At 35.7% G+C, this 24,797-nt stretch overlaps 1 protein-coding gene across 1 annotated transcript in view; it reads right to left on the bottom strand.

Annotated features, from left to right (window-relative positions):
- Window positions 1-24,797, bottom strand: part of Dock3 (dedicator of cytokinesis 3) — a 656,066-nt gene that overhangs the window by 165,213 nt on the left and 466,056 nt on the right. Inside the window, exons 10-12 of the mRNA XM_077793451.1 lie at window positions 7,834-7,915; window positions 1,587-1,647; window positions 96-243 (exon numbers count right to left, since the gene is read on the bottom strand). Coding sequence (XP_077649577.1) covers window positions 96-243; window positions 1,587-1,647; window positions 7,834-7,915 — 291 coding nt within the window. The remainder of the gene's footprint in view (window positions 1-95; window positions 244-1,586; window positions 1,648-7,833; window positions 7,916-24,797) is intronic.

Here is a 24,797-nt window from a genome sequence, read left to right as displayed (position 1 = left end):
TCTGTATTTACAAGGCTTGAAAACAGCTGCTCTTAGGGCAATGTTGCGAAGTCCTTTGCTGCAAATCATTAACATTCCTGGTATTGATTACTTACGTGTAAACTTTAAGAACAAAATCCTTTTCTTCCTTTAATTCTGTGAGTGACTGGAGGACATCCAAGATGCTTAGGACTGCACAGCCATATGGTCGCCTGTAGTGCAGATGAGCAGGGCCTTTCTTGGAGTCATTCAGGAGCATCCGGCCTTGGGCAGAGCAGAAAGCACTAGTCACACTGAGAACTCCATGCCCCTCTCCATCATCTCTTGATTGTCATTCAAGGATGCCAGAGCTATAGGGACCTAAGAGATCCTTCAAGTTGTAATACTAAAGGGTTGCAGGGAATCATCCAAGGATATTTATGTCGAAAAAACCCAAATAGGCCAAGGCTCCTTTCCTGCACCACACTCTGTCAATCATCCTTATCACCTATCTTGAAATTAACACAACAGTCCATTTATTAATCACATGAGAATAAATGAGTGACCTTAGGAATTTCTTAGAAAAATCAATGAGCTAATACAAACTTGACAGGCAAATTAAGGATAGAAAGTTCAATATTTTTTTGCTGCTGATTAAAAACCATGTGAGCACAGATAAGGAGGAGACTGTTTTCCTCTCCAGGCCACCCTCCCCGCCCAATTTTGTTGCCAACGGTGCTCCAGAACCACTGTGGAAATAGAAACACTCTTGTGAAGTGGATGGATGCTTACTTTTCCTATTTATCAACACTGTGCCAACAGTGGCAAGAGGACTTATAAATTCTAGTACCTCAACAAATGCTTTAGTAATTACACAAAAATAGTCGTGTTCTTTTTTTGGTGGGGGCAAGGGATTAAAAATATCCTTTGACAAAATGTACAAAATGATATGCTATAATCTAAACTACAAAGGAAACTTTGTTAGTTAGAGCTGCAAAAGTTATGCCATAAACTTGAAATAAGTTTAGACAAACCCACAATAAAACAGCAAGGAAAATCAGTTTTTTTCATTTCAGTTGGAGTGGAAATGAAATTCTATCCTTCTTTTGGAGTGATGACAATAAGTCTAATTTTGTGGAATATGGTATAGATAGATAATTTTGGATACAAACTACAGCAAAGAGAATATACCATCTGTTAAGCTGGCACTCCTGGCAACTTGCTGTAAGATTTTTGAGGGGGAAGGTAGGTATAGGGAGAGGATATTGTGATTGAGAGACTGTCTCAAACCAGACCACTTAAAATAAAAAGTTTGCAAAGAATCCCACCATTATATGTAATTATAATGCACCAGTAACAAATAAAATTAAAAAATTTGGATCTAAAAGCAAATAGGGAGAAGGTTTCAAGTGGGAAAAAATGCATTCATTTATATCAAACCTAGCTACTGCAGCAGCTGACCTCTTACAACTCAAACAATAACAACAGTAACAAAAAGCAAATTCTAATCCTGAGACTTGAAATAAAAGGAAAGAGCTGGGAAGAAGACAAAACTTAGGCTTAGTGAATATATACATATTCCAAGTAGGGCCAGTCTTACTCATGTGAATGGGTAAAGTGGACATTACCTATTCGGATCACATGGGCAACAATATGTAAGTCTCTCTTCATGTCTTTGCTGCTCAGATCCTAAGAAAAGGAAAGAAAAAAGAAATAAACTCAGGCAAGTAATATTCAGAAAATAATAAATTTTCATTTTAAACCTCATAGTTCTTTGCTTTTAGTATATGTTATAGGTAGGGGGAGGGCGATTACAATATATAACACTTTAGTGTTTATAAGAGTGCTATGAAAGTTTGGATATTCTATATGCTTTGGTTGTTTATTTTATTTATAATATTTTCCAGCTTTCATTTAGAGTGTCCCCCCCAAAAAAAACCCAAATATTTACAAAAGTTGTACTTTGGAAATCTTCATGATTTCACCTCATTTCCTCCACTTTTTAATTTGCTTTTATTTTTAAATTTGTTCTAATTAGTTATTTATGAAACTAGAATGAACTAGGATACATCATACATAAATGGAGTATAATTTCTCATTCTTCTGGTTGTATATGATATAGAATCCCACCAGTCATGAGGTCATATATGTACATAGGGTAATAATGTATGTACATAGGGTAATAATGTCTGATTAATTCTACCTTTCTACCTCCATACTTGCTCCCCTCCCTTCACTCCCCTCTCCCTAAAGTACCTCTATTATCCACTAGCCTGCCCCCTTCTTATTGTGAATTAGCATCTGCATATCAGAGAAAATATTTGGCCTTTGGCTTTTTGGGATTGGCTTATTTTGCTTAGGAAGATATTTTCCAGCTTTATTCATTTACCAGAAAATGAATAAATTTTTATTTATTAATTTAATTCTTCTTTAAGGCTGAGTAATATTCCATTGGGTATATATGTCACATTTTCTTTATTAATTCATCTGTTGAAGGGCCTCTAGGTTGGTTAAATAGTTATCTGTTGTGAATTGAGTTGTTATAAACATAGATGTTTGCCTCATGTTTCTTCTATTATCCCCTAAATACATTTTGTCACAAAAGGAATAAATGTTCAGAGCAGAAAAGAATAGGAAAACCTCAAAAGCTTATCAGTGACAAAAAGCTTTTTTTCTACTCATTTTATATCTATTCCATTGTCCACAAATGATTATTACACTTTGGCTATGTTACCTTTAAAAGAGATTAATCTGAGGTGCCTGACTTGCTTGGTATCAGAGCATAGGACTATTAAAAGTGATTCACTTGGGGCTGGGGATGTGGCTCAGTGGTAGAGTGCTTGCCTAGAATGCATAAGGCCTTCAGTTCAATCCCTAGCACTCAAAAGAATGATTAATTTGGTTTTAATTAAACCTTGATAATTTGATGTACATTTCAAAGTTTAGACATTTATCATTTATGCTAATTTATATAAAGTTAAAAATGTTTTTATTGGAAAAATTTAAGGGCTTCCATTATTATTATTATTTCCAGTTCGATCGAACCTAGGACAGCTTTAACACTGAGGTATAACTCTAGTCTTTTACGTTGAGATAAGGTCTCTCTAAGTTGCCCAGGCTGGCTTGGAACTTGATCCTCCTTCCTCAGCCTCCAGAGTTGCTAGGGTTACAGGTGTGCACCACTAAGCCTGGCCTAAGGTTTTCCTTTAAATAAACAAATAGTGTTTTCTGAGAATCAGAAAAATTTTAAGCCACAGTTACAAAACTCATTCTTACACATTAAGGATTCATAATCAGAACACATTCTAAAATAAAATGTTTGATAACTTATATTTTAGTACATTATACTTGAAATAATAAAACTTCTTTTAATATATGTTCCATTTCAGATTTTTCATCAGGTTATCAACTCACTGCTCACTTCTGGCTATTACTGTGATTCAGTGATAATGAATGATAGAAGAGTCCCTTAATTCCCTTTCCTTTTCATACTTCATCTTTTGATTGGTTCCAGATCCCAATTAAAAAAAGACAATGGAGGGGGTCAGTCATGATTTTGAGTGACTTTAGTTTTAAATAATTTTTATACTCTGTTAGAGGATTAGCACTAAGGTGAAGCAAGCAAGGCCCCTAAGGAGGATGTTCACTCTCAGGATACTGTACTTTGCTTGCCTTACGCTTGTTCCAGCCCTGCCATGGTGAATGACCTTGAACACATGAAAGAAAAGGAGATATTAAAAACTAATGTAAAATGGTAAAAGTGAAGCTTTTTTTTCAATGTTTAGTGTTTTAAATTTGACTAATTTTGATATAAACGTGACGCCTTTAAAATCTAGACAGTTACAGCACTCTCACAATAGTTAACACATAATGAAATAGGCTATAAAATAATTTAACATAATTGATATTTCTGGATCATAAAGATATATTTTTACATGAAAGTTGTCTTTTAATATCGAAAAAAAATGTTTCAGGCTCCATTCCAGCAATTCCTCTAATATATAATGGAATTTAAAATAATATTATCCAAATAGTGCTATATTTTGATACTTAATAAGATGGTTATTAATTAATAAATAGAAATTGAAAAACAGATTACCATTTTTACACTTTTGGAGATTAAAATATGTCTATAACTGAAAGATCTAGAAAGGTTTGATAAATTTCAAAATGAAATGATTTCTTCTATTATAGTCTAGATTGTGTTAACTCAAAATATCAAATGGCAAAGAAACAACAATTAATGTTGGTGAGGATGTGGAGAAAAACATAACACTAGTACACTTCTGGTGGGAATGCAAATTGATGCTATCATTTTGGAAAGCAGTATGGAGCTTCCTCAGAAAACTTGGAATAGAATCACTATTTGACCCAGCTATCCCTCTTCTTGGTTTATACCCAAAGGACTTAAAATCAGCATATTGCAGTAATGCATTGACATCAATGTTTAGAGCAGCTCAATTCACAATAGCTAATCTATGGAACTAATTTAGGTTCCTTCAATGGGTGAATGAATTAAAAAATGTGATATATAATATATATATATATATATATATATATATATATATATATAAAATGGAATATTACTCAGCCTTAAAGAAAAGTATGTTTTTAATAACCCTGAGATAACTGTCTTCAACCATGCACTTACATTTAATAAAATGAGGCTGGAGAATATCATGCTAAGTAAAATATTCCAATCCCCCCAAAACCAAAAGCTGAATGTTTTCTCTGATATATGGATGCCAATTCACAATGGCAGGGTTGGCTAGGGAAGAATAGAGTTACTTTAGATTAGGTAGAGGGGAGTGAAGGGGAGGGGAGGGGTTATGAGGGTAGGAAGATTAGTAGAATGAATCAGACATTAATCTATGTACGTATATAACTATATTACCGGTGGGATTCTACATCATGTATAATCAGAAGAATAAGAAATTATACTCCATTATATATGATATATAAAAGTGCATTCTATTGTCAGGTATAACAAATTAAAACAAATAAAAAAAATTTTAAAAACCATACTCTTGAAGACTAAGTATCAAGTGTGGCTACTCATGTTAAAATACAAAGACCTGTTAAATCAAGATGGAAAGAGAGATGATGAACTCATCATCTAATGAGTAGGATCTGAATCCTAACTGCATGGCAGGAATTAGATATGCTCACTGGACTATACTCTCTGAACCTATGTAACTAGGAAGCTGGTGACCCACTACATAGTGGGTAGAGATGAGTGAGGACAGTGATTCAAGGCCCAACATCTCAGTTATTTATGTTCAATTTGAAATTTGGAAAAGTTAGTTAATTTATTTCCGTATACTTGAGCTATTATTTTTCTATAAAGATAATGGGACTTACAAATATAAAATATAGCCATTTTTTCACATTTAAGCTGCAGAAAATAAGAAATAGGTTATTAGAGTAATAATTTCAGAACTCCAAGAAATCAGCACCTAAAATCCCATTTTGAAATGTGGAAAAATATAAATAAATGTTCAAAATATGATTCCAACTAACGCAGGGAAAATAGTACAAGTTCATTCTCCAGTGGGTCACTCAAACATAACAGTAAGTAGCATATATTTACTTATTTATTTATGTAGAAAATAATTTTTGAGACCTCAGTATTTATCACACACTGTGTGTGAGGTGTTGGATATCTAGTAATGAGTAAATACACATAGATATACTCTCACTCACTCATACATACAGCCATTGTTTATTATGAAAGTCAACAAATTCCTCATTGTATTGGAAATTCATGTAAATATGAAACACTCTTGAATAAATTCTTTCTTCACAGAAAACCCTAAAATCTAACACAGTCAGAGATAATAAGGTTTCAAAGAGAAAGGGTTGTACCACTGATAATGTGAATGTAATGTGGCTCTGAAATCTGCTAAATCTGGCACCCTTTTCCTGATGTTAAGATAGATAAACAGATCAGCATCAACTATTTTTGTGGCTGCATTTACTTTCATTTTTATTTTTCATTTGTTCATTTTAGTTATACATGACAGTAGAATGTATTTTGACATACATATATGACTCCACTTGTGGCTGCATTTTTTTTTTGCATTTATTGAGGCTTTGTAGCACATATAGCAATCTGGAAGTCTCCTTTAGTTTATAGGATTAACTCAAGTCTTGGATAATAAGAAAACAGTTCTCACCAAACTTTATATACATATATATAAAAGTAAAACATGAAAGTCCTGACTAAGCTAATCTTCTTCATGTGCTTTGTAAAAATGCCTCAAATCTTGTTTGGAAACTTTTAAAAATCCAGGGCTGTACTACAAAGTGAACTATGGAAGCAATATATGTAGTAGGTTTGTTCTTTCTCAGTGTGGCAGAACAGGAGCACATCATGAGTGTTGAATGCATCTTTGATTTATAAAATTTGAACTACAGCTTTGGCCTCTGGGCCCATACAGATAATTAAAATTCTAAATGAAAATTTTGTTTTACTGCAATTACAACCAAATATCATCATAATCAAGTTCATTTTTCAAGTGACAAGGACTACTCATTCATATTTGAGGATGGCAACATACACACAGGTCTGTTCCCACAAATCCAAGGAAAAAGGCATCAACATTTTCTCCTGTTATTTTACTAGATACTAGAGGACCAGAAACTGAAAACACCTTCCAAAATTACTGAAATATTGTAGAGAGATGTGTCTCATCTCCTTCTGTTCAGAAGCAAGGTCTCAGAGAACCACGTTAGTGGTTAGGCACTCTCTTTTCCTTCTTGCATTCCTTCTAAGCCTTGAATACTGAGTTCAAAGATGGACAAAACATTATTTTAGCTTGGCTAGATTTATAAATATTTTTGTGTATCTGGAACATTTAAAGTTAAAGCTGTTCCTGTGAAAGTAGTTTCTAATTCTGTAATAACATCATTTGACATTTTGAAAGATTAAGGTATAGTAAATGAACTGAAGTCAGATGAACAAATACAGTTTTAACTTTCAAAGAAAATCACACATTATATCCCAGATAAATACTATTTGCATTCATGAGGCATAATGTAAACTTTTAGACATCACTTTTCAATCACATACCACATTCAAGGTCATTGACAATTTGAGACTATCACATTTCCTAAGCTCAGTGAATTTTCCTAAGTATCTTTTGATGTATCACTGAAACAGATCAAAGAATCCATAATAGTCAAAACATATTTAAAATTGTGACAGTCTTATTTTCTTTTTCAGCAAATAAGTGAACTCAAAGTTGGATAGTTTTTTAATGGGACAAAAATAAATCAGAATCAATTTGAAGAATATACAAGGCAATGTGGTATTGTGAGGTTTAACACTTTTCATTAAGCAAATTACACAACCTTCTCTGAGTTGATGGCTCCATGATTGCAGAGACCATGAACAACAGCATGGCTATTCAGAAAAAATCCTAATGTTCAGATCACAGCAGAAAAAGACTTCCCATCTGGCATTTGAAAGAGGACTATTGAGTTTTTCTATCTTTATTTGAACTTACTTACAGACTGCTAAAGTGTAGATTTAGTGGACACATTTAAGAGAAAACTATGCTTACATATCAGAGAAATTCCCAGTGCCTTGGATAACAATAGTAAAACAATTAAGCCAGATTTTGTGGGAAGTAGTTTATAAAATGTGCACCAGTGAAAGGTACTTGATTATATTTCTTTAATAAAAATTCAGTTAAAAACCACACATAATTTTGGTTCTCTATAAATATTTCATTAAATTGGATAGAAACATAAATAAAATCCTACTGTCCCCAGTGTGAAGCAAATAATAAATGCTCGTTTCTAAGGTGACAATAGCTATACAGCAGTTAGAGTCAATATCAAAAAAAGGGGGGGGGGAAAATTTGCACATACTGTAAAAAGGGCACACATTCGGTCTATCTTCTCTGGGTTTCTTGGCCCACCATTCTTGTTCAGTCTCACCAGAAACCGCTCACTGAAAAGTAGGAAGCAGAAAGAAAACTGTAAAGAACTTTACACTTTAGAACAAATAAAAAAAGGTATATACACAGAATCCTCAAATACTTACAGGACAGCTTGTAAGAGATAGGTGAGGCCCAAAACACATATCTAGTAGCAAGACACCCTATTTTTTGTGTGCCAAATAACATGCAGCAGACACTCCAAACTGCCAGATCAGATGTTGCTGTTTACATGTTTGTTGTGGCTGTGTGCTTTATATCTCAGAAGGGCAGTAATAAGGACTGTGTCATATTTTTCCTCAATTCCCCCAAAGCACCTGGCACAATGCTAATCCCATTAACAAGTATCTTTGATGTGAGAACTCTGATCATAATAAAAATATTAATTATATTACAGCTAAAAGAATCTACATTATCCAATTTACATCTTCCTGTATGTAACTCTGGAGAATCTATTTTAGGACTAAGGGGGGAAAAAACACTACAAGGACTTACAAAAAGTTGAGTGAAAAGTAAAAAACAAATGATGTGTTATAACTAACGCAGAATTTTGTTGAGGGCTGCAATCAAGTCAAGATGGCACCTGGCAGTTTTCCAGGAGGAGTGGTTTGTGAAGCAACGCCACCGAGCCATTAAGATGATGAGGATTCCTTATTGGCTGACTACTGTATCTAGATGATGCTAATTGAGACAAGCTGTGTGTAATCAGTAAGGTATATATACCTCTGCTGTACCGAAATAAAGTGGCTCCTGCTACCTTGGGTGCCCGCTACCTTGAGTTCCCACTTCAACCTTCAAGTTGCTTGTCACCTCCCGGTTATTGTGCCCAGCCGGACTGCGGCAGAATTTAAGTCAGTAAATATTTTATTTCTCAAATAATATAGGTAATTCCATACGGAAATTATTGAACTAAAAAAATAACAGCCCATAGATGTAGTTTTTGAAAAATTTGGAGAAATATCTCCTTTGTCCCTCATCTCCTTCCAGTCCCTACACAGAATCTCATTTAATCTCTTCATGCTAAGGTTCCCTACCAACTTAACAGGAAAACTGAGGCATGGTGAAGACAAAGTATATGGCTATAAAAGTAGTTTGCTTCCCTTGTGTCCCCAGTCACACTAACTGAATACATGTGATATCAGTAAAAGGACAGGTATTAAAATATTCTACAAGAATTATAAGATGGAATATCAACTGCATGGTTTGATCAGTTCATGTATTCGTTTGTTCATTTAGTTGACACAGTTATTTATTATTATTAGTTTTTCCATGTTTTTGTTGGTATACTATAATTTTACACAATGGCAGGATTTGTTGTTACATATTTGTACATGCACACAATATAAAAATATAATTTGGCCAATATCATTCCCCAGTATTTCCACTTTTCTTTCCTTCCTCCCTTCCTCTGGTTCCTTTCCTCTACTCTACTGGTCTTCCTTCTATTTTCATGAGACCCCATGCCACCAATGTTTTCCTTTTTCTTCTCTAGTTTCTAAATATGAGAGAAAACACGAGACCCTTCATTTTCTGAGTTTGGCTTATTTCACTTAATATTCTCAAATTACATCCATTTTCCTATAAATGACATAATTTTATTCTTCTTTATAGATGAATAAAACCATAGATTATACCACATTTTCCTTATCCATTCATCCACTGACAGAAACTCAGGTTGGTTCCATCATTTGGCTATTATGAATGTGATGTTACAAATGTAAGTATGTATGTATTGCTATAGTATACTGACTTTAATTCTTTAGGGTAGACACCTAGGGATGGTATAGTTGGGTCATATGGTGGTACCATTTCTAACCCTAGTCTTTTTTTTTAGTTGTAGTTGGACACAACATATTTATTTTATTTATTCATTCTTATGTGGTACTGAGGACTGAACTGAGAACCTCACACATGCTAAGTGAGCATTTTACTGCTGAGCCACAACCCCAGCCCCTAACCCTAGCCTTATGAGGAACCTCCATATTGATTTTTATAGTGGTTGTACTAATGTACAATTCCACCAATAGTGTAAAAGTGTTCCTTTTTATCTACATCCTCCCTAGAATTTATCATTGTTTACATCTTTTTTAAGCTTATGGTTCTTTTATTAACAAGGGCTTTGGTTACCTGAACAAAAATATATTTGAAAGTGGGGTGGTGATAGTAATGGTGATTCAGGTCTTTGTTTTGTAAGGTAAATGGACACTTAGTACATGTTTGATTTCTGACCTCAAATGCCTGTTAGGTTTAGTACTGTAATGACAGGGATGAAAAACAATAATAAGAAAACATGATTAAGTCATTAGGAAAACACAAATTTAAAACAGTGAGAAACTACTACATGATCTACTAAAAGGGCTAAAATTAAAGAATGAATATCAAGGCTTGGCAAGAATATAAAGCGGATAAAATGCTCATAAACTGTTGGTGGGAATGCAAAATAGTATAATTACTTTGAAAAACAGTTTGACAGCTTCTTACTAAACATAAACCAGTAATTCTACTCCTGGGTATTTACTCAGGAGAAATGAAAACATGTCCACACAAAAGCCTGAATTTGAATGTCTATAGCAGCTTATTTATAATAACAAAACTCTAAATTGCTTTCAAAGGATAAATAGTTCATATAACCAAATACAATTGCACAATTAAAAAACACAAGAAACTACTGAGACATAATAATATAGATCAATCTCAAAAGCATTATGTTAAGTGAAAAGTTAATCACAAAGACCATATGCTATATATCACTATTTATTTTTTATTTTGGGGGGTATCAGGGATTGAACCCACAGGCACTTAACCACTGAGCCACATCCCCAGCCCATTTATTAATTCTTTATTAGTACATAATCATTACATATCAGTGGAATTTGTTGTTACATATTCATACATGCACACAACATAATTTGGTCAATTCCAATTCCTAGTTCCTCTCCTTTCTTTTCCCTCCTTCTGTTTTCTTGTCTCCTTCCTCTACTCTACTGGTCTCCTTTTTATTTTCTTGGGATTCCACTTCCCACCCTTTCCCCTTTTTCTCTGTAGCTTCCACATATGAGAGAAAATATACATATATGTTACTATCTATATTACATTCTGGAAAAGGCAAAACTCTAGGGTCAGAGATCAGGGGTTGCCAAGGCTGAGAAAGGAGGGTACACTGTCTATAAAAGTGCAGGGGGAACTTTGGGGTGATAAAATGTTCTATTTCTTTGTTACACTGAGATTGCAATAAATTACCAAGACAGTCTCAATGTAAAGGATGGAGCCATCTTTATTCACCAGCTGGGGAGGCACCAGCTGGCAGGATGAGGAGGCAGGCTGCATGTCTATACACCTTGACCCCCTCCAGGCGTTACAGCACACCGTTTATAGTTTAAAACCACAAGTAAAACATGTCAGTATATTAATTATAAGTGGCTTTTGCTATGATTCAAAATTACAAACATCATGAGATCTAATATCATAAGCAGAAGGGGAAGTAGGTCAAAATGACCCTAGTTGAGTATGATTTAAAGAATGTTTACTAACATCTAGACAAACATTATCTGACAGGATACATTGCCCAGAAAAAAATGGAACCAAAAAGAGAAAAAATTTTCATCATATAAGAAGAACAGAAATATCTGTGTTTCTATGCAGGGTGTGCCAAGCAGGATCAGGATGGAAGAGGCAGAATTCTCTCAAGGGAGAAGCATTTCTTACATAACATGGAGATTTAGGGTAAAATGGAGTCTGTTTAGTCATTGACCATTATAGCCTGGCCCATATTATCTTAACTGCAATGGTGGTTTCACAATGACATACAATCATCAAAATTCACTGAATTATGCAATAAAAAGGGCAAATTTTACTACATAAAAATTATATCCAACAAATCTGACTTCAAAAAAGATGGGATACACATTAGCACGTTAACATCTCATGGAATAGTGTTAGTACAAGGAAAAATATTAAAGATAAAGGAGACAGAAATTAATAAAGGAAAACCCTTGATGAGGTGAGAACTAATAGAATGTAGGTGATAGTCAAGAAGGAAAAAGATAGGTTTAGATACACATTAGTTTGTAGTCTTAGTAACAAAACGTTGAGGCTTATTACTGAAACAGGAAATAAGAAAAGTACATTTTTTAAAAAGACATACAAAAACATTAGTAAAAATTCTCAGATCATTTGAAAGAAAAAAGGAGAAAAGATAATTGTGACACTGACAAGTGGAAAAAAAGGGACAATTAGGCAAATCAATTCTGTCTCCAAAATATATTTTTAACATTTATATCTCTTTCCATCTTCTTTGCTTCCATTAGTCGAAGCCACCACTAGATTCTAGCTTAGATTTATATAACAGTATCCCAGGTGGTGTCTTACTTGTCCTTTTGCCTCTCTAAAATGTGTTCTTTGGAAAGATTGATCCTTTTCAAATGTCAATCAGATTACATAATTTCCCGTTTCAGAATCTTTTCATATAATAAACTAATGTTTTACAAGGTTGTCAAGGCAATTCAAATTCAAGATGGAAAAAAATAGAATTTCAAAAAATGGTGCTGAAAATATTGGATGCAGAAATACAAAATAATGAAGATGGATTTAAATTTATTTCATATCATATATAAAAATTAACTAAAAATGGATCATAGATCTAAATATAAGAGCTAAACTACAAAAACTCTTAGAAGAAAATTTATCTCCATGACCTATGGATAATGTTTTTAGGTGGAACACTAGAAGCACAGCAACAAAAGAAAAAATAGGTAAGTTGGATTAAAATTAAAACTTTTGTGCTTTGAAGGATACCATCAAGAAAGTAGAAGAAAAGCTAGAGAATGAGTGAAAATATTGACAAATCATATATCTGATAAGGGATGTATGCCTATACTATGGATCAAAGATTTAGGAATTAGACCAGGAGTTTTACAACTGCTAGAGAAAAACAGAGGATCAACAACCCAACATATGCATACAGGCAGAAACTTCCTCAATAAGACTCCCAAACTCAAGAAATAAAACTGAAAATTTAAATGGGATGGCAAAATATTAATCTGCACAGCAAAGGTGAGTATGAAGAGAAAAGCAACAGAATGGAAGAAAATCTTTGCCAGCTACTCTTTTGACAGAGGATTATATCCAAAATATAGAAAAACTAAAAAAAATGTAACCACAAAAGACAACCCATTTAATAAATACAAAAATTTCCTAAACAGATATTTCTCAAGAGAAGAAATACAAATAACCAACAAATACATGAAAAAAGGTTCAACATCTATAGCCGTTAGAGAAATGCAAATCAAAACTACACTGAGATTTCATCTCCCTCTAGTTAAGAATTGCAATCATCAAGAACACACATAATAATAAATGCTAGTGAGTTTGTGGAGAAAAGGAAAAAACCTATACTGTTGCTTGGGATTATAAATTAGTACAACCACTATAGAAATCAGTATGGCAGTTCCTCAAATGACTATGATATGATCCAACTATACCACTCAATCTTCAGTATTCATAAAAATAACTAAGTCAGCTTACTATAGCAATACATTGTGTATCAATGCTTATGGTAGAGCAATTCATAATTGCCAAATTGTGGAACTGCCTAGGTTCTGTCCATGGATGAATGGATAAAGAAAATGTGGCACAAGGAGGATCCAACATGGCGGTGGGCGCGGAGAGATCAAGTCTCTGACCTCTTCAGCTGTGCGGGCATAGGGATTGTAAACAGTCTAAATGCTGTTTGCTCAGGATCACTAGGCAATGCTGAGCTGACGTGGATCTGGGGCAAACAGTCTGGGCCTCTCAGAACACACACTGAGCCTGGATCGGCTGAATTCAAGCTCCTATTCGCCTGCTTCCCACAGACAAACAGCTGTGACTCAGTACTAACGATCCCGCTGAAACAACTGGTCGGCCCTTCTGATCCTACGGAGGTAAATGCCAACGGAGCCTTCATAGGCAGTGGCCACAGGATTGAAACGGGGCTTGGGAGAGACAGTCAGGACCCACCCATTGCATTGGTCACCCGGCAAAGGGAAATGAACTGTCGCCATTTGCAAGAGATACCACCATGGCAGAGAACTGACATCACCAGACTGCAGCGGAGGAGGAGATAACTTCATTGAAACCAGCGGCTACAGATGTGTAATCCCCTAGCCTTCCCTCTCCACACATCGGGGAAACCTTAAGGGCCCCTCCCAGCTCTCCCGTGAGCTCAATAGCCAGACCGAGGGAATCAGGAGTGGCGCGGGACCCACGGTGCAGAACTCCCGGCTACCGCTCCCACCAGTGCTGACAACTGGGGTCTCTTGCACCAGATACCGGGGGTGTGGCTACCGGAGGGCAATCAAATTCGCTGAGGATTCTAAGACCCAAGCTCTACAAACTTAGGGTCTGAGGGAATGGCAAACAGGGAGAGTGTGCCCAGACATTCATGAAAACAGAGCTCCCAGGAGCAGCAGACCTGGAGTGTAGCCAGTATTGTGGTGAGCGTCACCGGTGAGAGGGGCCTGGCTAGAGGAAAAGTGGGGAAGTGACTAGACACAAGAGGAGGCCCTAGGCACTAAGGATTGGAGACTCGCCCAGTCTGGGAGGAGGAGCTGCTGCACAGTGATTGGTTCCCGCATATTGACAGGAGAAGCTTGGCCTGGTGGGCACAGCTCCACCTACTGGAAGAGAAGTTAATCAAACTCAAAGACTGCATTTATTAGGTTTTTTTTTTTTTGATTTGGGTTTTTTCATTTTCATTTTTCTTTCTTGTTGTTTTTTAAATTTTTTAAAAAATTTTTTCTAATTTTAATTTTAATTTTTTAATTATTTTTTTTAAAAAATTTTCTTTTTGTATTTCCTATATTTTTCTTCTTTTGTCTTTTCATTTCTTTTCAATTTTCTTATTCCCCCTTCCTTGAATTCTACCTGCTTACTCTCATTCTCTTTAGTGACTTCTTCCCTTCCCTTCTAATACCTTTCCTCCCAAGCATCAAACAAATTTATAGGAGTAAACAGTAACTCAGCAGTAAAACAGAACAAGAAGTAACATGAGCAGCATGAAAAATCAAGGAAGAAAAGGAGTATAAACAATGCAGGACAGCCTAAATATTCAGGAGGACCTAGAGTCATCAGAAAAATGGTCATATAAAGAACTCAAGGAACACCTTAGACAGATGGAATGGAACCTTAAAGATGATATGAGACAGCAAATTCAAACAGTGAAAGAACACATTGAAAACGAATTACATAAACAGATAAAAGAAGCAAATAAGCATATTTATCAGGAGATAGAGATTATAAAAAAATCAAACAATAATTCTAGAAATGAAGGAAACTATAAACCAAATTAAAAACTCAAATGAGAGTATCACTAACAGAGTGGAGCAAGTAGAAGCCAGAACGTCAGATAATGAAGACAAAATGTATCATCTTGAAAAGAGTTTAGCCAACTCAGAAAGGCAGGTAAAAAATCACGAGAAAAACATCCAAGAGATATGGGATAACGTAAAAAAAACCAAACTTAAGAGTCATCGGGATAGAGGAAGGTATAGAGATTCAAACCAAGGGAATGAGTAACCTGCTGAATGAAATAATTACAGAAAACTTTCCAGAAATAAAAAAGGAAACGGATATACAAATTGTAGATGCATACAGGACACCGAGCACACAAAATCACAGTAGACCAACACCAAGATACATTGTTATGAAGATATCCAATATACAGAACAAAGAGAAAATATTAAAAGCTACAAGAGAAAGGAGGCAGATTATATTCAGGGGTAAACCAATAAGGTTAACAACGGATTTTTCATCACAGACGCTGAAAGCAAGAAGGTCCTGGAACAATGTATTTCAAACACTGAAAGACAATGGATGCCAACCAAGAATTCTGTATCCAACAAAATTAAGCTTCAGGTATGACAACGAAAGAAAAATCTTTCATGATAAACAAAAGTTAAAAGGATTTGCAGCCAGAAAACCAGCATTGCAAAGCATCTTAAGCAAAACACTACACGAGGAAGAAATGAAAAACAATAATCAAAACCATCAGTGAAAAGTACCTCGGTAAAGACAGAGGGCGAGGGGAAAGATAATCATGGAGAAACAAACTAAATTAAAAAAAACGGATAAATAATCAATCATGGCTGGAAGTACAAACCATATATCAATATTAACTCTAAATGGTAATTGCTTAAACTCTCCAATAAAGCGACATAGGCTGGTATCTTGGGTTAAAAAAACAAATCCAACAATATGCTGCCTCCAGGAGACACATCTGATTGGAAAAGACATACACAGGCTGAAGGTGAAAGGATGGGAAAAAATATACCACGCACACGGTCCTCGTAAGCAAGCAGGGGTGGCCATCCTCATATCGAATAAAATAGACTTCAAGACTAAGTTAATCAAAAGGGATAAGGAAGGACATTATATACTGTTAAAAGGAACCATTCACCAACAAGACATAACAATTCTCAATATTTATGCACCAAATAATGGTGCTGCGACATTCATAAAACAAATTCTCCTCAAGTTCAAGAATCAAATAGACCACAACACAATAATTATGGGTGACTTCAACACACCTCTCTCACCATTGGACAGATACTCCAAACAAAAGTTGAATAAAGAAACTATAGAACTCAATACCACAATCAATAACCTAGACTTAACTGACATATATAGAATATATCAACCATCATCAAGTGGATATATTTTTTTCTCAGCAGCACATGGATCCTTCTCAAAAATAGACCATATATTATGCCATGGGGCAACCCTCAGTAAATATAAAGGGGTGGAGATAATACCATGCATTTTATCTGATCATAATGGAATGAAACTGGAAATCAATGATAAAAGAAGGAAGGAAAAATCCTACATCACATGGAAAAGAACAATATGTTACTGAATGATCAGTGCGTTACAGAAGACATAAAGGAGGAAATAAAAAAATTCTTAGAGATAAATGAAAATACAGACACAACATATTGGAATGTATGGGACACAATGAAAGCAGTTTTAAGAGGGAAATTCATCGCCTGGAGGTCATTCCTCAAAAAAAGAAAAAACCAACAAATAAATGAGCTCACACTTCATCTCAAAGCCCTAGTAAAGGAAGAGCAAAACAACAGCAAATTTAGCAGATTTCAAGAAATAATTAAAATCAGAGCGGAAATCAATGAAATTGAAACAAAAGAAACTATTGAAAAAATTAACAAAACTAAAAGTTGGTTCTTCAAAAGAATAAATAACATTGACAGACCTTTAGCCATGCTAACGAAGAGAAGAAGAGAGAGAACTCAAATTACTAATATAAGGGATGAAAAAGGCAATATCATAACACATGCTACAGAAATACAGAAGACAATTAGAAATTATTTTGAAAACCTATATTCCAATAAAATAGAAGATAGTGAAGACATTGATAAATTTCTTAAGTCATATGATTTGCCCAGACTGAGTCAGGAGGATACACACAATTTGAACAGACCAATATCAATGGATGAAATTGAAGAAGCAATCAAAAGACTACCAACCAAGAAAAGCCCACGACCGGATGGGTATACAGCGGAGTTTTACAAAACCTTTAAAGAAGAATTAATACCAATACTTTTCAAGTTATTTCAGGAAATAGAAAAAGAGGGAGCTCTTCCAAATTCATTCTATGAGGCCAACATCACCCTGATTCCGAAACTAGACAAAGACACCTCAAAGAAAGAAATCTACAGACCAATATCTCTAATGAACCTAGATGCAAAAATCCTCAATAAAATTCTGGCGAATCGAATACAAAAACACATCAAAAAAATTGTGCACAATGATCAAGTAGGATTCATCCCTGGGATGCAAGGATGGTTCAATACACGGAAATCAATAAATGTTATTCACCACATTGACTTAAAGATAAGAACCATATGATCATCTCGATAGACGCAGAAAAAGCATTCGACAAAGTACAGCAACCCTTCATGTTCAAAACATTAGAAAAACTAGGGATAACAGGAACTTACCTCGACACTGTAAAAGCTATCTATGCTAAGACTCAGGCTAGCATCATTCTGAATGGAGAATAATTGAAGGCATTCCCTCTAAAACCTGGAACAAGACAGGGATGCCCTCTATCACCACTTCTATTCAATATAGTTCTCAAAACACTGGCCAGACCAATTAGACAGATGAAAGAAATTAAAGGCATAAAAATAGGAAAAGAAGAACTTAACTTATCATTATTTGCAGATGACATGATAATATATTTAACAGACCCAAAAGGGTCTACAAAGAAACTCTAGAACTAATAAATGAATTCAGCAAAGTGGCAGGATATAAAATCAACACGCATAAATCAAAGGCATTCCTGTATATCAGCAACAAAACATCTGAAATGGAAATGAGGAAAAACACTCCATTCACAATATCCTCAAAAAAAATAAGATACTTGGGAATCAACCTAACAAAAGAGGTGAAAGATTTATACAATGAAAACTACAAAAACCTAAAGAGAGAAATAGAAGATCTTAGAAGATGGAAAAATATACCCTGTTCATGGATAGGCAGAACTAACATTATCAAAATGGGGATATTACCAAAAGTTCTCTATAGGTTTAATGCAATGCCAATCAAAATCCCAAGAGCATTTCTTGTAGAAATAGATAAAGCAATCATGAAGCTCATATGGAAAAATAAAAGACCCAGAATAGCAAAAGCAATTCTAAGCAGGAAGTGTCAATCAGGCGGTATAGCGATACCAGATTTCAAACTATATTACAGAGCAATAGTGACAAAAACAGCATGGTACTGGTACCAAAACAGGCGGGTGGGCCAATGGTACAGAATAGAGGACACAGAGAGTAATCCACAAAGTTACAACTATCTTATATTTGATAAAGGGGATAAAAGCATGCAATGGAGGAAGGATAGCATCTTCAACAAATGCTGTTGGGAAAACTGGAAATCCATATGCAACAAAATGAAACTGAATCCCTTTCTCTCGCCATGCACAAAAGTTAACTCAAAATGGATCAAGGAGCTCGATATCAAATCAGATATCAAGAAGATAGAAGGAAAATGTTGGCTCTGATCTATATATTGTGGGGTCAGGCTCCAAATTCCTTAATAGGACACCCATAGCACAAGAGTTAATAACAAGAATCAACAAATGGGACTTACTTAAACTAAAAAGTTTTTTCTCAGCAAGAGAAACAATAAGAGAGGTAAATAGGGAGCCTACATCATGGGAACAAATTTTTACTCCTCACACTTCAGATAGAGCCCTAATATCCAGAGTATACAAAGAACTCAAAAAATTAGACAATAAGATAACAAATAACCCAATCAACAAATGGGCCAAGGACCTGAACAGACACTTCTCAGAGGAGGATATACAATCAATCAACAAGTACATGAAAAAATGCTCACCATCACTAGCAGTCAGAGAAATGCAAATCAAAACCACCCTAAGATACCATCTCACTCCAGTAAGATTGGCAGCCACTATGAAGTCAAACAACCACAAGTGCTGGCGAGGATGTGGAGAAAAGGGTACACTTGTACATTGCTAGTGGGACTGCAAATTGGTGTGGCCAATTTGGAAAGCAGTATGGAGATTCCTGGGAAAGCTGGGAATGGAACCACCATTTGACCCAGCTATTGCCCTTCTCGGACTATTCCCTGAAGACCTTAAAAGAGCATGCTACAGGGATATTGCCACATCGATGTTCATAGCAGCACAATTCACAATAGCTAGACTGTGGAACCAACCCAGATGCCCTTCAATAGATGAATGGATAAAAAAAATGTGGCATTTATACACCATGGAATATTACGCGCACTAAAAATGACAAAATCATGGAATTTTCAGGGAAACGGATGGCACTAGAGCAGACTATGCTTAGTGAAGCTAGCCAATCCCTAAAAAACAAATACCAAATGTCTTCTGTGATATAATGAGAGCAACTATGAACAGAGCATGGAGGAAGAGCAGGAAGAAAAGATTAACATTAAACAGAGACATGAGATGGGAAGGAAAGGGAGAGAAAAGGGAAATTGCATGGAAATGAAGGGAGACCCTCATTGCTATACAAAATTACATATAAGAGGTTGTGAGGGGAATGGGAAAATAAACAAGGAGAGAAATGAATTACAGTAGATGGGGTAGATAGAGAAGATGTGAGGGAAGGGGAGGGGGGATAGTAGGGGATAGGAAAGGTAGCAGAATACAACAGTTACTAATAGGGCATTATGCAAAATTGTGGATGTGTAACTGACGTGATTCTGCAATCTGCATTTGGGGTAAAATTGGGAGTTCATAACCCACTTCAATCTAATGTATGAAATATGATATGTCAAGAGCTTTGTAATGTTGTGAACAACCAATAAAAAAAATTCTGCCTTCCAGGAGACTCATAGGAAAAGAAATTCACAGACTGAAGGTTAAATGTTGGGAAAAAGCATAGTGCTCTCATGGACTGCAGAAGTAAGCAGGGGTTTCCATCCTCCTATCAAATACAGTAGACTTCAAGCTAAAGTTAATCAAAAGGGATAAAGAAGGACATTTCATACTGCTCAAGGGAACCATACACCAACAAGACATAACAATTTAAATACATATGCCCCAAGCAATGGAGCATAGATGTTCATCAAACAAACTCTTCTCAAGTTCAAGAGTAAAATAGACCACAACACAATAATTCTGGGTAGGTTTAACACACCTCTAAAACCAGAAGATATCAAGGAGGAGATTAAAAAATTCTTAGAAGTAAATGAGAACACTGACACAATATATCAAAATCTCTGGGACATAATGAAGGCTGTATTAAGAGGAAAGTTCATTGCATGGATTTCATTCCTTTAAGGAAGAAAGTCAACAAATAAATGACTCAACATTACATCTCAAAGCCCTACAAAAAGAAGAACAAATCAACACCAAAAGCAGTAGAAGATAGGAAATAATCAAAATCAGAGATGAAATCAATGAAATTCAAACAAAAGAAACAACTGAAAAAAATTGACAAAACAAAAAGTTGGTTCTTTGAAAAAAATAAATCAAACTGACAAAACTTCAGCCATGGTAATGAAGAGAAGGAAAGAGAAAACTCAATTACTAACATACATGATGAAAAAGATAATATCACAATAGTCTTAAAGAAAAACAGAAGATAATTAGAAATTATTCTGAAAACTTATACTCCAATAAAATAGAAAATGTTGAAGGCATGAACAAATACTTAGAGTCATATGATTTGCCCAAATTGAATCAGGATGACAAATAGAATTTAAAAATATCAATTTCAAGCAATTAATTAGAACATGTCATCAGAAGCCTACAACCAAGAAAAGCCCAGGACCAAATGGGTACACAGTGAGTTCTACAAGTCCTTTAAAGAAGAACTAATACCAATACTCTTCAATTTATTTCAGGAAATAGAAAAAAGGCAGTACTTCCAAACTCATTCTATGAAGCCAATATAACTCTAATTGCAAAACCAGGCAAAGACACATCAAAGAAAGAAAACTTCAGACCTATATCTCTAATAACCATAGAAGCAAAAACTCTTATTAAAATTCTGACAAATTGAATACAAAAACATATCAAAAAGATCATGCACCAAAATCAAGAGGGGTTCATCCCAGGGATATAAAGTTGGTTCAACATATGGAAATCAACAAATGTAATTCATCACATCAATAGACTTAAAGATAAGAATCATATGATAATCTTAAAAGATGCAGAAAAAGCATATGAAAAAATACAGCACCCCTTCATGTTCAAAACACTAGAAAAAGTAGGGATAACAGGAACATACCTCAACATCATAAAGGCTATCTGTGCTAAGCCCCAGCCCAACATCATTTTAAATGGATAAAAGTTGAAAGCATTCCCTCTAAAATTGGGAACAAGACAGGGATGCTCACTTTCCCCACTTCTATTTAACATAGTTCTTGAAACACTGGCCAGAGCAATTAGACAGATGAAAGAAATTAAAAGGGTACAGATAGGAAAAGAAGAACTCAAATTAGCACTGTTTGCTGATGATATGATTCTATACTCAGGAGATCCAAAAAATTCCACCAGAAAACTTTTAGAACTAGTAAGTTAAATCAGCAAAGTTGAAGGATATAAAATAAACACCATAAATCAAAGGCATTTATGTATATCAGTGACAAATCCTCAGAAAGGGAAATGAATAAAACTATCCCATTTACAATAGCCTCAAAAAAATAAAATACTTGGAAATCAACTTAACAAAAGAGGTGAAATACTATACAATGAAAACTACATAACACTAAAGAAATAAAAGAAGACCTTAGAAGATAGAAAGATCTCCCTTGTTCTTAAATAGGCAGAATTAATATTATCAAAATGACCATACTACCAAAAGCACTATATATATTTAATGCAATTCCAATAAAAATCCCAATGACATTCCTCATAGAAATAGAAAAAGCAGTCATGAAATTCATCTGGAAAAATAAGAGACCCAGAATATCTAAAGCAATTCTTAGCAAGAAGAGTAAAGCAGGTGGTATCACTATAGAATTCCACCTTAAATTATATTACAGAGCAATAATAACAAAAACAGCATGGTATTGGCACCAAATAGACTTGTATACCAGAGATACAGAATGGAGGACACAGAGACTAACTCACATAATCACAGTTATGTTATATAGTCAAAGGCACCAAAAACATATATTGGAGAAAAGATAGCCTCCTTCAACCAATGAATGGTTTTGGGAAAACTGAAATTCCATAAGCAACAAAATGAGATTAAACCCCTATCTCTCACCATGCACAAAACTCAGCTCAAAGTGGATCAAGGACCTAGGAATTAAACCAGAGACCCTGTGTCTAATGGAAGAAAATGTAGGCCCAAATCATCATGCAGGACTAGGCCCTGACTTTGTTAATAAGACCCCTATAGCACAAGAAATAAATTTAAGAATCAATAAATAAAAGCTTTTTCTAAAAAGATTTTTCTCAGCAATGGAAACAATAAATGAGGTAAATAGAGAGCCTACATCTTGGGAGCAAATTTTTACCACTCACACATTAGATAGAGTACAAATCTCTAGGGTATTTAAAGAACTCAAAAAGCCAAACACCAAAAACCCCCAAATAACCCAGTCAACAAATAGGCCAAGGATCTGAACAGACACTTCTCAGAAGATGATATACAATCAAAAAACGAATATATAAAAAATGTTCAACATCTCTAGCAATTACAGAAATGCAAATAAAAACTACTCTAAGATTTCATCTCACTCCAGTCAGAATGGCAGCTATTATGAAGACAAACAACATTAAGTGTTGACGAGGATGTGGGGAAAAAGGTACATTCATACACTGCTGGTGGGACTGCAAATTGAGCCAATGTGGAAAGCAGTATGGAGATTCCTTGGAAAGCTGGGAATGAAACCACACCATTTGACCCAGCTATCCCACTCTTCAGCCTATACCCAAAGGACTTAAAAACTGTATATTACAGGGACACAGCTACATCAATATTTATAGCAGCACAATTCACAGTAGCTAAACTGTGGAACCAACCTTGATGCCCTTCAGTAGATGAATGGTTAAAGAAAATGTGGCATTTATACACAATGGAATATTACTCAGCCATAAAAGTGAATAAATCATGGCATTTGCAGGTAAATGGATGGGAGTTGGAGAATATCATGCTAAGTGAAGTAAGCCAATCCCAAACAAACAAATGCCAAATGTTTTCTCTGATATAAGGAGGCTGATTCGTAGTGGGGAGGGAGGGGGATCATGGGTAGATTAGATGAACTCTAGGTAGGACAAATGGGTGGGAGGGAAAGGGAAGTGGCATGGGGTAGAAAAGTATGTGTATAAAGACACGAGTGGTGTGAATATACTGTGTATACAACCAGAGATAGGAAAAGTTGTGCTCTACATGTGTAATATAAATTGTAATGCATTCTGCTGTCATATGTAACATAGTAGAATAAAAAAAATAAATGAGAGGTACCAAAAAAATGTTTCCCCCCAAATTTTTTTGACAGAGAAGATGGTGGAGTAGAGGAGAACTTGTACTGGCATGACTCCATGTGATTGATCCGTCGCTTTTCAGATTGAGCCCCCATTCATGAATTTAAGCTTCATGGAGCTTGTGACAGGATTTTAAACAGCGGTTTGTCACAAGGGCAGGCCAAAATGTGAGAAAACCCAAGTTGCTCTGTGTGCAGAAGCTGGCCAGTGGCAGCGCAGCCCAGGGGAACTAGCCAATGATTAGTGGAGGTGAGCGCAGCAGAGTTCTGGCAACAAAGAGACGCAGGCTCACAAAGCCTTTAAGATCAAAGCGCGCCAGACTGCGTCTCGTGTCACCGCAGGGCACTGGACAGAAGACTGAACTTGGGACACAGTGGATGAACAGTCTAGCCCCCCCCCACCTCACCAGACACCCTGGTGCAGAAATGGGTAGTTGCCATCTGGGAAAATCTACCGCATCAGCTTTTGGCAGGCGTAGCAGATAGCAAGATTGGTGACTGAACAGGTTTGTGATTTCCAGCCTCCCCTCTACCCAGCTGTGATAACTCAAAACGTTTCTCGCCAGCTCTCGGTGGATGTGAATTTCAGAGCCGAGTGAAACTGAAAAGGTGCCAGATCTCCAACTCCCTCTCCCCCAGCTGTGATAACCCCAAACTTCTCTTGCCAGCTCTTGGTGGGCGTGGCTATCAGAGGGAATGAGACAGAACAGGTTGCTGGTTTCCAACTCCCCCTCTCCACAGCTATGAAGACCTGGTGACTTCCCAACACAGAGGTACCCCAAAGTTTTTCAGGAGCGTGGGGGTGGCCAGGGCACCAGAAGCCTAGAATGAACCCATGGCTGTGGAGAAGAGTCCCAGTATTTGGGACCTGGTGGGCAGGAGAGGTGAGGGAGATAGAGACTGGGA

Source organism: Urocitellus parryii, chromosome 2 (genome assembly GCF_045843805.1).
Source record: "Urocitellus parryii isolate mUroPar1 chromosome 2, mUroPar1.hap1, whole genome shotgun sequence".
Classification (NCBI taxonomy): domain Eukaryota; kingdom Metazoa; phylum Chordata; class Mammalia; order Rodentia; family Sciuridae; genus Urocitellus; species Urocitellus parryii.
Note: the sequence above shows the minus strand (reverse complement) of the source record. Positions and strands in the feature narration are given on the sequence as shown.